The sequence below is a fragment of the Vidua chalybeata genome, chromosome 10, assembly GCF_026979565.1.
Source record: "Vidua chalybeata isolate OUT-0048 chromosome 10, bVidCha1 merged haplotype, whole genome shotgun sequence".
In the NCBI taxonomy this organism is placed as follows: Eukaryota; Metazoa; Chordata; class Aves; order Passeriformes; family Viduidae; genus Vidua; species Vidua chalybeata.
Genome location: NC_071539.1, coordinates 10,484,675 through 10,500,065, shown reverse-complemented (window position 1 = coordinate 10,500,065; position 15,391 = coordinate 10,484,675). Strand labels below are relative to the sequence as shown.

At 44.5% G+C, this 15,391-nt stretch overlaps 1 protein-coding gene across 7 annotated transcripts in view; it reads right to left on the bottom strand.

Moving 5' to 3' along the window:
- The window catches only part of LPP (LIM domain containing preferred translocation partner in lipoma), a 322,183-nt gene that overhangs the window by 191,169 nt on the left and 115,623 nt on the right, over positions 1-15,391 (bottom strand). For 6 of the 7 annotated variants that reach the window (XM_053951296.1, XM_053951295.1, XM_053951294.1 and 3 more), the window contains one exon: positions 11,932-12,133. In XM_053951296.1, coding sequence (XP_053807271.1) covers positions 11,932-12,124 — 193 coding nt within the window. In that variant the 5' untranslated portion in view covers positions 12,125-12,133. Of the gene's footprint in view, positions 1-11,931; positions 12,134-15,391 lie in introns of those variants that run through there. The other variant, XM_053951300.1, reaches the window with a different exon arrangement.

Here is a 15,391-nt window from a genome sequence, read left to right as displayed (position 1 = left end):
CATAAAGTAGATGTGCCCTAGTATCACAGAGCACACAAAAGCAGAGTAAGGGCATGGACTAGTAGCTGGATCAGTGCCTGCTCCCCTCCATACATGCAACAGTGCCCTTATGTCTCCTCAAAGCCTGAGACTAAGCCAAGCTTTCAGAAAGATTTTTGTCCCTGCAATAGTTTTAAGGATGCAACCACAAATCTGGGCACTCACAACCATTTTAGAGTATTTCACTTTATTTCCATTAAACACACACAGATTTATGGTCTTGTTTAGCAAGGGTGGGCAGATCATGCCAGGCTTGGTCCCCCCTTCCCTAAGCAGCCAGCACACCCCACTGGGGAGGATGCAGACCAGCTGACCAGAGAAGTACAACTTCTGGAATGAAAAATAAATTTTTGAAAGCATAAGATACAAGCACACATACTTGTGCCCATCCCACACACAAGCTGCAAATGCTTCAATTTATTACTATGACTTCCGGACTGCTCCTACCACTGCCCTCCCTCTGAGACCTGGGGCCAACATTGGCCAAAAAGTCCTTCAGAAGGCCTCAGAGATGTTTCCCTACATGTCTTACACAAACCAGTAGCTTAGATGAGGACAAAAAAACAGGATAATGAGAAAAAGGCTGCTGGCAGGAACTCAAGCAGTACCTGCTCTGCCTGGCCTCTCAGCCAGGCTCTCCCGGCACGGCCACTGGGAGGGCAGGTCGGGTCCAGCTCTCTGCCAAGTTGTCAATCATCACAGCTCACAGTCTGTGGCACTCATGAGACAGGACACCCTGTGCAATGCAATGGAGACCCAACAAGTTTGTTTTGCACATGCCACTGCAGCGTTGGCAGATACAGCAACGTGCTTTGGCTCGCAGTGACACGGGAAGCATTCAAAGCACTCGTGCAGAGATAAGAGGCTCCCCTCGTCTCCTGCCTGAGACACACTGACCTCCTCTCCCTCCCTCCTCCTTGGCAAATTTGTATTTCCAAATTTTCAAAATTCAAAATTCAAAAATTGTATTTTCAAAAATACAAAAATCTGTCCCTTATGTTTTCAAAATGTGTCTGTTTCATGGAGTTCTTCCCCTTTTTTTATTTTTTTCTGAGGCCAATTAAAAATAAAAGTTTACCAGAAAGACAACAAGGAAAAAAAAAAAAGCATCTGATACCATTGGATCCAGCCTGTAAGGATATCACACATAAAAGAATTATGTCCCTGAGCACTTTCCAACAGACTTTCAGAAAATTTCATCTTTCTACTTCCCTGGCTGGATAGTCTGTTTGAGTAATTTTCTCTTTCTCCTGGGGCTGGTTGCTAAGAGACACGCTATTACTTCTCCCTCTCCTATGACCCGATTACTGTGATCAGCAAAGACAGCGTGCAGACAACAGCCTGACACGGCTCATACAAGAGCATCGGGCTTGTTACAAAATGATGGACTGGATTAACACTCCACAGCCCCTTCGCTCGCCATGGCCTTTGGAGAGTCTCCAGGCACAACTGGGGGCTTTTACTTCCCCAGCTTCTGAAGTGCACGTTCAAACATTTTAAATCACAGGACTGGGAAGGGAGAAGAATTGACTTTTTCCTCCTGTGCTTCACTGTCTGACAGCTGGAATGGTGTTACTGGATCCTCACTGAGCAACTTTCCTTTTCTTACCCTTCCTAAGAAGTGGCCTAGGAACAATGATTACTCCTTTTCACCTTCTTGAAAAATAAACTTTGCAAATACACAGCACAGTTTGGGTCAGAGCATTCCCTTGAAGGGTCTGACAGCACATTATAAAGCTGATTGTGACACTTGAGGTGAACTGGTCCTGCAAAGAGCTGTATTGCTCTGGATAAGGAAAGCAGCTGGAAATAGATCCAGCTGTAGGTGTCCAGCAGTGCCAAGGAAACTACTGTGATGCCCAAGAGGCTCCGAGCTCATGCAGAAGCAGCCACAGCCTGGCACTGTGCCCTCTGCAAAAAAGAATAGTTGATGGAGCCAGTGGAGGAGATAGGAAATTTGGAGCACAAATTGAGAGCTTGTACTGAGGGGTACATGGGGCAAAAAGTTGAGGGAAGTTGATTTTGTTGAGAACCAAAGAACTGGTTTTCTAAGAATGTGGGCACGAACCTCAGAGACTGTTAGTCTCCACTTAGTAAGAATTCAACCCACATCACGTTCACTTTTTATAACATAAACTTTAAATTTCTATACTTTCTTCTATTAAACCTACTTTCAAAAGACTGTGTTTACCCACACTGTTTTGGTATCATTTTCATACTCTTGAGGGCCTCCTCTCCTCCCACCAGCTCACTCAGGACAACTCCTGTGGCAGGACCCCTGGGCAGACCCTCACACCACAGGTAGTGCAGAGAATTCAGAAACAGCAATCGATAAAACTTCTCAAGTGGGCCTTGTAACAGAGATGACCCAGAGGACAGGTTCCTTCCTCATCTCCATGTCATTTCCCATAAATTCAGTGCTTGACACAACAAATGCCAGCTGTCATGACAGTGCAGTTTCTACCCACCAGCCCTTAACAGCAGGCTTGGCTTTACAATTTGGGTAATATCTAGAAGAAACCAAAACCTTTCCTTAGTCATTGTCATCACAGGAATTAAGACTTGGAAGAGACATGTGAGACTTTTGCACTTCAGCTGCTCAAATAGTTTGGGTAAATCCCCAGTCGAGCCCCTGGAGTATGCCTCCACTTTCCTCCACAGAAAACTTTGCAGTGTGCATGCTGGTTAAAGAAGAAGTCAGAAGGGGAATTTTCAGATAGTAGGAAACTAGCTTACTGCTTATCAGGATCTAGAGCAGATTCCTGCTCATCTCCTGCAAAATCACCCTCCCCGGGCAAAGCAGAGCCACAGGATTCTCAGTCCTGCCCACGGACCCTCAATTCCTGTGCCAAGCCCATCTAAACATGCTTTGCTTAGCAACAAACATTTCAGGCCTTGTATATTTAGTCCAAATTGTATTTGTGTAGGATTCACTGCTAGAAATGCCTGCTCTTTGGCCACAAGTACAGCTTCTGTGGCTTCAAGACTTGCTCATTCATTCCTCCAACCTTTTATTACATCAACCTGTAATATAATCCAATATACATTTACTGGTTGCTCTGATTTAGCAGGATTCAGCCTGGCAAAATAAAAAAGCTTTAGGCAGAGAAAAGGAAAAGCATACATATAATCCTTTACTGTAATAGTTAGTTTCCAGTGAGTAGAAGAGCTGCATTGTGTGAAGAACAGCAAAAAAAATTAAATATTACTAGACTGTTAACTGTTGTATAACAATTATTATTTAACAGACTAGCATTTGGAGGCTGTTAACATCTCAGATTAAAATAAAAGGGACAAGTGCTGTCTGCTTGAATTCAAGCTATTTCCACATTAGCATTGCTCTCTTGCTTTGACTGGGCACCACAGCTCTGTAAAACTACATACAGGACAAACATTATCTGTTTAACAGAAGGTTTGATATGGTTGATGACAGACGTTTGCAATTCAAGTTATTAAATGATACTTCCATTTCAGTGTGTCAGAAATGTCTTCTCTTTCTCTTTTTCCCTTCCCTTTTTTGCCCGTTTTCTTTATTCTACCCAAACTATTGTGGTTCACGGAACAGGCCGCTGCTAAGATGAATCACTATTTGATGTTTGAAATAATGAAGTGGAAAAATTAAATATAGTATCTTGGAAGAACAGACAGACAGGAGAAAAGAAAATGAGAAAAAATAGTCAGGGCAGAAAAAAATTAAGAAACTACCTGCTGAGAAGTGCAATGTTTGCTTTATGATACCAAATAACTGAGAAAATACAAGCTCACTCACCAGAATGAAACCCAAGGCTAGGCACTACTTCAAGTAGTTCCCAAATAAGAGGCAATGTGTTCCAGAGCATGTGAAAATTTAATATTTGTAATTCTAACAAAACATGGGTCAGAATACTTAATAAAACCTGGTGGCTTGACTTGACATTTTATGAACTACAGATAAGTATACTAGTTCAATAACAGTTTTTATGCACTTGTTTTATGCTGCATTCTTCCCAGGGCCTTTCCCTAAGGTGGTATTTCAAAAAAAGAAAATGCTCATCCTGAGAGCAAAGCCAAGATACAGTTCCATGGATTTGTCACTGGCAAAAAAATAGTAGATGCAGACAGTGTTATCCAACAAAACAACTTTTGGGATGAATGCTTACGAGACAGAAGGCCCCACACAGAGCCAGTTTATTCACACTGGTGAGACTCACAGGTCCTGACACTGGTCACTGTGCTGGGGACAACTGGGCAAAAATCCCTGTGCCTGTAACTCAGAAGTTATTGAGTGGAGCAACGCTGCCCAGGCACAAAGGCACCAGCTTGATCTCATCCCTCTTCAACATGGCCCAGTTTGCTTGGGGCAGTTTAAATCCAGTTTTATACAAATGAGAACCACCACTCATTTCCAACTGGTTTCACTCAGTTCTTGACCAACAGGAGAGAGGATGTGCTTCAAGAGAAATCAATGGACACTTCCAAAAGGGTGCCCCAAACTGGTTCACAGCTAGGGATCTCCACCTTCCCACTCATGCAGGGTTCAGGTGCTTTGTCTGTGCTTTAAATGCTCTTGTGTGAAGGCAGCAAGCCCACCTCCCACCACAAAGAGGCCTGGAGTTTCAAGATCATTTTCACCAGCTGCATTTTGTAAGAGCCTGTGGATGATGCAGTTCTCACACTAATGAATAAAGTATTGCTTCATCTGCTGCATCTCATTCAGTACAAGAAACACATAGAAAAATGAGAGAAGAATTAAGAAAGACTTTAAAAGTTTATAACATGCACTTTAAAAAAGCTTTTTCCAAGAAACAAGCACTAACATGGGGACTGTGGTCAGGCCCAGCCAGGAAGACTTGAAACAGTAAGACCACCACTTTATTCACACCACGTTTTTCAACTCCGTGAGCACAGTGCTGTGAGGGATGGCACCACATCATCCATTGCAATTGATGGGACCATAAATGAGTTAGAGCACTTCTCAGCCTATCTTTTTGTCCCACCACTGAGACACTGCCTCCCCCATGAAACATCAATGATTTTTTTTTCAGCTAGTAGCAGAGATGAGGAGCAAGAGAGGGACCAGCAGATCCCACTGGAAATACTCTGGTACTCTCAGGACTCAATTCAGAGTAACAATGTGTTCCCATCCCTCATCTGGGCAGCAGCAATGGTCCACAGGCATAACTCCTAACATATGCTGGCTCCTGATAGCTGTCCAGTTCTGGAGAACTGCATTATCTGATGTTAGTGTTGAACAATGCACACACAAATCCACCACAGGAGCATGGATGAGACAGCTCACTGTGCCTGCACCCAGCCTTCCTCCAACAACCAGCACAGCACTGCAGAAGCTCCTGAGATACTTCAAGGAGCAGGTACAACACCCCTCTGCCTCTCAGCCAACACAGCCCTTCCACAAGTGAGAATTCCTCCTGCTGTGGAACAGAACCAGCACAGGCAACCAGGAAAAAAAAAAAAAAAAAAAAAAAAAAAAACCAAAAAAAAAAACAAAAAAACACCGCACCACAGAATCTTTCAGGTCAGCCTGAATTTATTCTTTCAGAGCTCTCAATACAAATAATGAATAGACTCTGGACCTTTTTGGCTTCTATGAACTGTCAAAGACTGCAGAGCAGGGAACAGCACAGCTATAACACAGGGTGTCTAGTCCAATAAATCCATACCCAAGCTTCAAAAATTAAGACAGAGCTACTGATAGTAGCTGCTGTAAACAAAACCTACTAGGTATATCTGCCTGGAAAAAAAACCCAAAACATAACAGCAAAACAACAAACAGCCTGATCGTTCATGCCCCCAGTCCCCTACAGACATAGCAGAACATAACTCACCAGCGCTCAAAAGCCTCCACACCCATGAAGAAGAGGAGGGCACAGAGAGTCAAGCTCTGGGAAACCTGGATCAGCTGGGTTCAAGAACACACACTGCTGTCCATGGCATAGCCTTGCCCTGGAGCTGGTCCTGCTCCTTTGACTTGTCTCATGAGTCACTTGCTTACTCCTCCAACCAAGGAAAATGGAAGGAGATGGTTTTTAAAAAGGCAATTAAAACCTCAAAGGCATTCACATGAGTATTGTAAACGCAGGCAAACCCGGTGGAAAGAAGTTATGATGTCTGACTCCAGCTCAGAAGGCTGAATGATTTATTTATTATAACTATACTATAATACATTAATATACTATTTAAAGGAGATACTAAAACTACATACCTACTTTTTCTAACTACCATATCTAACTAAGTCACAACTCATGACCCTCTCGTGAGAGTCCAGACACAGGTGGATTGGATTGGCCATGAGGCTCAAACAATCCTCACCAGAATCCAATCAAGCAATCACCCCAGGTAAACAATTCTCCAAACATGTTCCACATGAGAAAAACAAGGAGCAGCAATAGAAATTGTTTTCTCTTTCTTTCCTCTGTGCTCTTCTATGAAAAATCCTGGAAGAGAGAAGAATGTGCCTGCCACACATGAGACCTGTTGCTCACCATATCTGAAAGGTGCCCAAGGAAAGGAAGGAGAAAGGAGGAGATTGCTTTGAGGCTCATCCCTTCGATAAGTTTCCATTATTAAATCCATATTAAGTGTTTCTGCAAATACTATATTCACTAAGGATGGCAATTAGAATGAAAGACATCAGCACTAATAAATACTGAATTGAGAAGTACCCAACAGCATAAAGTGGCTAATTTTGTACAGCATGTCCTGAGAACCCCAGAGTGTGACAGAGAAGCACCTCCAAGCCCTGGCCAGCCCCACAGAGTGACTGCCCTGTAAGGGATGCTGCTGCACATCCCTTTCTGACCAGAGCTGGCATTGCAGCATCTCAGCCTGTCCCAGGCAGCTTGAGAAAAACACATGGTCCTGTTCATATGAACAAAAGACACATGGAAAGAATCATCTTTGCAGGAGCAGGAGAACTCCTGGAAACCATTCAATGATCTGACACTTACTGGTAGGCAAGGATGGACCAATTTCCTTCTCTACCACCATGAAATCATCCTCCAAGTGACTACACACAGTGGCAGAGGAGCTATGGCAGAGTTCAATCCCCAGGGAGCTGCACTAGTGCTCACAAATGCTGGGCCAGAAAGCCCAGCCCTGCAATCCAGCTGAGCCTCCTCAGCACACCACTCTGCTCCACCTGTTTCAGCACAGTCTTGTTTCTGCTGGACTTGCAGAGCTTTATTTGGAGGCAAGGGGGGAAAGAACTTTTGTGGCTACTAAAACAAGATTCAAACCAAAATCCAAACCAAAAGGCAACTCATATTGCAAAGTTTGTAACTCACTGCTCCCAAGCCATCCAGCGGCCCTGATTCAGGCTCTTCTGAGTACCTCTGACTGACAACAGATTTTACACATTTCTGAAGCCCCCAGTTCTGGCCTTTACAAACCCCAGTGCCACCCCAGCAGCATCAGCCCCACAGTAGCCGGCACTAAGCCAGCAGATCAGCTATCACCAATTTCACCCCACACCAGATGCCTCCTTAGTCTGCCCTGCAGGGTGAGGCCCCATTTTCTGGAACTAAGGCAAAGATGGAATTTGCTTCATCTGCAAGCTATAAATCCTTTCTATCTTCCTGAGCCCAGCATCGATGGGAACAGCTGTGTGGCAGTGTTTCCTTAAGGCTCCAGCTCTGTTGAACATGCTGAAATACCAATTTAAGCTTAAAAGCTGGAGAGCAAGAGAGAAGTAAGTGGCAGGAAAAGGAGGAAGGGCAACCACAGAAAGGTCTGGATTGAAAAGACCTTGAAAAGTAATACAATCCAAAGCCCCTGCCATCAGCTGGGATATCTTTCACTAAAGCAGGTTGCTCAAGGCCCTGTCCAACCTGACCCTGAGCACTTTAAATGATGGGGCATTCACTGCTTTTAAATGAAACAAAATTAATACCAACTCCTCAGAAAAAAAAAAAAATCTTAGTTCCTTTAAGAGATTTTTGGTGTAGGACAAAACCCACTGTGCACACTGCTGGACAGGGTCTGCTGAGGAAAAGAAGGAGGGCAAACACATGAGCATGGAGAAAGAAGCCAAATATTTAAGAAGCAGACTGTTAGGACCCATGGCTGGTTGATGCCTCATCCATCTCAGGGCTCATCTTCTCCTAGCATGAAGAGAAGATGCTCTCAAATTTCAGACACATCTAGCTCCATCCAAGGACCACCCCTGACCCCAGTTAAACTCTTAGAGCTACTGCTCACATGTCTGGACATTTAATTTTGATTTCTAGCCTAATTCCTCTGCAGCTACACCTCCTGCCAATGCACAATTGTTCACCTTGTCAATAAACATCTTCCCCAATCTTGAACAGTTCTCCTCTCCTCTGTCTGTGGGGTAAAAACAGAGTTCTGTAAGATGATGAGCACCAGCACTTCCCGGGAACTGTGGTGCTCACACCTCCCAGCATCAGGCAAAGTTAATCCCCTGCAAAGCGTCACACTGGGGAGTGGCAGCACTAAATCCTCCAGAAACACAGCCCAGACCACAGCAGGTGTTGGAAGGACCTATACAAACAGGCTGTGCCTGCCTCTTGGGCTGCCTGCATGGCACAGACCTGTGCAGAATGCCAAGCAGGGCTCAGCTCTTATTGATGATGATTACCATTATGATCATTACTTCTACCACTACTGCAGTCATACCCAGGGGCCCCCAGGCAGATCCCTGCAAGAGCAAGACATGGTCTCTGCTTTGATGAGTGGATAAATCTGGTCTGAAACAAGCTGCAGCAACTCAGCAAGGCAAACAGCACAGAGGGGGGTTGGCAGCACCAGGAAAATTGCTACTTCAGTGGTCTGAACACATGCCCTGAGTGCTTCAAATCACAGTAAAATGCTCCTGGTTTATAAACTGCTGGCTGCTGCTATTTCACTTTGTTTCAGTCATGTAACCATTTCTAACTTCAGCAAAGGTTCCATTAAGCAGCTTTTAATCAGCACCTTCTGGCTGAGTTTTGTGCAGGTATCAAGAAATAAAAAATAAAATTGAAATCAAGGTGAGACTAAGGAAATGCTTTTGTAGGAGATGGGAGGGAGAGAGAGCTACACACAGCACCTGCTCCATAGTCTTTCACTCTAGTGTTTTTCCCCTCTGCTTTCAATATGAACAAGAAATAAAACCACAGATGTGATCAGCTTAACTGACCCTCTACATACAAGCAACACACCTACAAAATAATAATAAGAACCACAAGGTCAGAGAATGCACATTCCTAAGCGTTAACAGGAATGAACTGAAGAAACTACCAGGAACAGAATTTGCCAGTCTCCCAGAGAGATTCCAGACACTTCAAAGGCTGCAGGGAGACAATTCCAGTGACACTGCTGGGGCAGCCAAGGCTATGATGAGCACAGCCACTTCTTGACCAATAATAGCAGCAGGACAACCCTCCTCCAGAGCAGTGCTGTTGCTCCCACTCCTCTCCAGCAAATGGATGCCTGGGAAGCCCATGTGCCTCCGGTTAAGCAGCTTTGGCAGGGTAGGAGGGATGAAAACACACCGGGGTTTGAGGGAATGCTGCTGCTCCTCTACCTACAGACTCACAGCTAACCAGGTGGGAAAGACCTGTGTCCAACAGAGGACAAATTGAGGCAAAATGGCAGTGCCCCTGTAAGCAGAGAACCAGTGGGGCCTGAAGCCATCTCCCAGGCTGAATTATTCCTGCAGAAATCAGGGAGGTCATTGAAAAAACAATTCTCTGGGAGAGAGAAGGGAGCCATAGCAAGTGAATGAAGCACATTGGGCTAACTATTTCTCACTGCCCCCCAGCCCTCGCCTGCCAGATCCCAGAAGCCTCATGTTCTCTGGGTTATAAATGGATGGTAATGGCTTTGCACAGGCTGCTGACAGCAACCAGCAGCATGTCACCTTCTGGAAGTGGATTAGCTAAAGCTGCAGGCATGTTGTCACATCACTAAGCCTACCTCTGACCAGGTCCTGGCCAACCCTTAGCTCTTCTAGGCCTGTCAGATAATGATGGGATGTGTCTAAAATCCCAGTGTCAGACAAGGAAAGGGACTGGCACCGACAAAGGCCCCTGGGAGTTCCCAAAGGTCTCCTGGTTTCCAGCAGACCCAGAGATGCCTGACTGCTTGCAGGATCAGGCACGCTGGGTTACGTGAGAAATGTCTGAGTGCCTTGTCTCCCCTTCTCAGCCTGCAGTGCCTGTTCTGCTCTTCGGGAAAACTTCCTTCCACAAATGGCAAGAAACACAAGGATTTTTTTAGAAGGTGATAATGTTCCTGAGTCACAAACAATTAGACCTACAATCACTAAAACACTGACAATTAAGACATACTGACCTTTGTCACACAAAAAATCGTGACCGATCAAGAACAGATTTCCTAGGAAAAAAAGGGCCATATTCCCTTATTATCTTGAATTGCAAAAGAATTAGAAAAATAAATTTCCACTTGACTTGAAGGTGACATTTTCTTTGCATTTCAGAAATGGATTGTTTTTTACTTTTTAAATTCCAAATGTCTTTCTCTTCCTATTTCTCACTAAGTTTTGTTACGGAAAGCAGCAGAACAGGTGCAAATGACTTTGCTTTTCCCCCTCCAACACATTTTCTTTTTTCGTTCTGAATTCTCCGAAGTTAGAGCGGCAGACAAAAAATACCCAAAACACTCATCAGGCTTTTCCAACTTTCCTATAAAATGTCCTTAACTTTAGCAAATCACTCAAGTGGTAAAATTTAATATGCTGCTTTGTTTTTCTTTCTCTTTTCCATTATTCTGTAGTGTTTCTGAAAATGTATACGCTTTCAAAAGACAGTGGAGAAAGTGGAAAAAATATACAGGTGATATTTATCTTATTGTACTCAACATAAAAGAGGAAAAAGTGGTGAAGGAACAATGTAGAGCATCCAAAACCAAATACAAAAGGTGGTTTGGCAATTTTCTTGAATACAGCTAAGCTTTTCTTTAGAAAAAGGTTGGAGATGAGGAGGGGAAGAACCTCCCCCCACTTCTACCTACAGTAAATCACCAGGAATAGAAATGTCATGCTCTGCCAAAACAACTCTCTCCTAAAATCCGTGGCCTCCATTTTTTTCTGCTGCAGTTCCATCACAAACTCTCCATTGTCAGCCAGGGGCATCCCAGGTGCTCCAACCTGCAGGTTTCCAGTTGCAAGTTCCAGGGGTGCTCCCAGCCATGCACTTCTGCTCCTGGGAACTCCCTTCCTCCATGTATCCACAAGCCAGGAACCCAAATCCCACACTTGCTGCTCAACTACATCAGGAGAGGACTTTCACAGCAAGAAGTAGAGGAAGGCTGACACAGAGTGACTGGCAGGCATTTGTTTTGCTGATGTAACAGCTCCAGAGGCCATTGGTCACCTGAATATCTTCCCAATTATTTCATATTCAAGAGTGTTCCATGGTAGAGGGAAAGAACAAAACTAGTACAACCCATCCAGCTGTCTGGAGAGAAAACACTTCCAGACTCACTGGCCAAATTTATATACTACCACCCCCAATTATACTTATATTCCACAGATGAATCCCCTGTTTGTAAAGATTCCCCTGTGCTGGGGTGAAAGAAACAATACTGAAAAGGGTTGTTTGAGCCCAAGCTCCTTGAATCATCCCGTGCCAGCAGGGACCAAACAAGCAAAACCCCTTGAAAAGTACCAGTCCTGGACATAGGACATCTGCTTTCAATTTAAACTGAGAAAGATCTGTCCTCATGTCCTCTCCCAGCCCTGCACTTCTCAGGAGGGTAGCTAGCCAGAGCAAGGAGAAGAGATACCTTCAAATCCTTCTTGATTTGAGTGACCTGAAAAGGGGAGTCTCTCACAATCTCACCAATGAAGAGCAAATCAAGAACAGCCTGTGTTAGCAGTCCCTTCCTCTGAACCAGGCAGTTGTGGTTCCTTCCTAGAAAATAAATACTCACCATCACCTCCTGGTTGCTTGTACGGGTTGTACTTTGGTTTGGGGGCGACCACAGGCGCAAACTTCTTTGGGGTCTGCTGGGTGGACACGGAGATGCTGGGAGTCCCAAAGGTGTGTGTGGTCTCCATCCTTGCAGTAACGTGGCCAACAGGCTCGTTGGTACTCTTGGGTGGCAGCCAGGATGGGTGGGACATGGTTCAGGTCTGAGGAGACACAAAGAGAGTCACACGTACATTAGGAATTTAGGCTGGAGAACTAACAGCTGCAATCCTACTGTTTTTCTGGTTTATGAAATCAATCCTACAAAACCCTTCAAAACATGTTTAACTGGCACATGCTTAACTTTAAATACGTTATTCCTAATGTATAGGACTTTAGATGCAAATTTGTCTTTCTCTCCCCAGCAGGTCAGAATTACTGATCAGGTTATTGTTGGTACCTGCAAAAATCATTGCTATTTTCCTCTTCAAGAGCAGAGACAGGCTGATACCCTGAAGCAGCCCATCAATCCCACTCTGCATTCAGCACAGTAGTGATGTATTTGCCCTTCCCTGTTAGGCCTTTTTGAGTACATTAATGTACAACAGTGCAGGTGCTCTGGGGACAAGTCTAGTCACAGACAGGCACACACACTTCCAAAATACACTTTTAGCACTTTTTCACACGTAATTTAGGACCCCATGCCCTAGTGATTTTCACTCAGACTTTTAAGAAAACAGATTTCAAAAGTAGCTAATCATTCTTGATGCCTCCATTTCTGAATGCCCAGCTTAAGACATTTTAAAAGCATGTCAATTTTGAATAAATGCCAGAATCTCACAACCCCTGACAACCAGGCTCCTTTTAGACTTGTGTAACAAAAAACAGAGTCAGCCCAAATCATTACTTATTTATGAAAATCTTGGCTTTGGCCTCTTAAAAGCCTACATCACTTTTGAGAACTGGGTTCAGATGCTGCTGAAAATGTTGCCCATAAAAATCCTGTTAATTCCAATGAACAAGTGCTTTTCACCACACACAAACCACACTCGCTGGGTAGCCATGATAGTCCTACTGTACCATCAGATGGTCCTATGGAACTGGATTTGAGATTTGATGGAGAAATTAAGATCTCACACAGACAAAAGTCAATGCTAATTTTGCAGCTCTTAAGCACCCTGTTGCTTCTGCCCATGCACTGCTTTGGTGTCAGAACCTTAAGGCTACCAAAACCAGCAGGCACCCATGACCCAATCAGGAAAGATTTGATTTCATCATGGAAAAGGATCAGTGCCAGAGATAGGATCAAGGTCTCAACATGGTAGTGCAGGATGAGCACTTCCAGCTAAGAGCAGTGACTGTCAAAACTAATGGATATACAAGTGTGCTTATTCCAATGAGTAAATTGACTTCAAAAAACAGTTTCCTGCTTGAAGGTTAATTTCTACTTTAAGCCCCAATGTCTGACCCAACACTAGGAGGTGAAAATTTTTGGTCATCTTCCACCTGCATCACTTCTTGTGTGAGAGAGGAATTGACAAGTGCCAAACATCAGTCCCAACACTTCTGTCTCTTCCTGGCCATGCAGTCTGACTGTTTGATGTGCAGACAGTGGTTTCACAATTCCTACCACTAGGAAGTGAACCTGCTGCACTAGGAACCCAATCCCAGTGAAAGGAAGACACTGGAGCTGCCTAGAAATGAGGCAGACAGGAGCATGGCAGGAGCAGCCCAGAGATGTATCCAAGGCTGAGCTTCAAGGACATGACTTCTCTCCCCCACAGGCCTGCTGTCCAACCCCACAGTAAAGAGTGCAGAGCATCATTCTGAAAGCAAGAAGTGAAAGACAGGTCCTCCCCACAAGGCAGGAGAGGAAACCAGTCACAACGGGTGGGGGCTGAGGGCACACAAACCATGGTCCCACTGCCTGGCACTTCCCGTTACCAACAGCAGCCCCTATGGACCTGGAAAATGACTGCCACTCCAGCAGTAAGATTCACCTACACTGCTGTCTCCTATTCCTACATCCTTCCAAACTGTAAAAGCAGCAATAAAACTCAGGCAACTATCTAGGTCTTAAGAGCAGAAAGCAATGAGGGCAGTCAGCCTTAAGAGCTAAACAAGAAAAGCCTGCACTCTGCAGAGTTATTACATCCAAAGATGACTGTACCTTACCCATTGCTAAAAGCATCCTGGAGTTTAATTCTGACAGGTTTTCAGCCTCTGGCATGACATCTCATATAAAAGAGCCTCCTGCTACAATGAAGCACCCTCAGACCCTGGATATTACCTCCATGCTGATTTAAAGCTAAAGAAAAAAAAAAAAAAAAGATCCCATTACTGACTAGATTATCACCATTCCTGTTCTGGAATGTTCCTTAACCACTCCCAGGCAGCATGCCTTGGTCCCACTGAACTCTCATGGTCTGCTAGGCTGATGACAGGGATGGGTTGTGTGATGCACAAACCAAGAAAGTCTGCTTCAGTGGCCAGGTTGCACAGCACTGAGCACGGCGGAAGACAATGAGAGAATTTCAACGAACGAGCTTAGAAAGCAGACTGCTCCTATGGACAGCAGGGAGGCCACAGTGCTGGAACTCGGCTGCTGACTGTGCGCTGGCACACAGCTCCCTCCCAGCTAACCTCTAACACCTTTGTTTTGGCCATGGTGGTGTTTTCTAATTGTTTCCCCGTTAGCCTTTTCTCTTCCTCTTTCTTCCCATCTAATTTTCTGTTATGCATTTACTGCCACTCATTTTTGCTATCTGTGCCCTGACAGTGTTTTCAGCAAGTTCCCTTTTCCTCATCTGTTCCAGCCCCAGCTCCCCAGTCTCAATTAAATTTAGCCTAACTACTCTGCAAGATCACAGAAAAAGAAAATGAATTCATTTCTTTTTAAAAGCTGAAGCTACATTTCTGGGCTTGCTATTATTTTACCTCCATTTGGCTGGTAAATGCCAAAAGCAAGGAAAAATGTAAGGGACAGTGGCTTGCAGACAAGCACAGCCCCCCACCTTTCAGCAGACTTCTCCATGGTGGAGCACCCTGGCTAATTCAGACAAAGCCATCAGCGCGCTCTCTCTCCACTCCCTGCAATACTGCCTGGTTTTCTATCAGAAGCTTCTTTGGAGCAGAACATTTGTGATGCACACAAAATAGTACAATAAAACTTGGGCCTAACTAATTCCCTTACTCTAAACTTACTCTTACCCATGTCACTGCCTGAGTGTCATTGTGGTGCCTGCAGTTGGAGAGGAACACTCAATAGGTAACAGCGGTGCTTTTCTGCCCAGCCAGCAATACAGCCAGCAAACACGTTTCACTTTTGGGCTATCTTCTTCCATTAAAAGTTATTTTTCACTGAAATGTTAACCCTCAGATTAAATCTACAGCTGCCCCTACATTTCTGTTCCAAGCAAGTAATTTGTCAGGCACTGTTTGCATTCAATGAGCCCTTCCTAGCAAACCTCAGTAGATCCAGC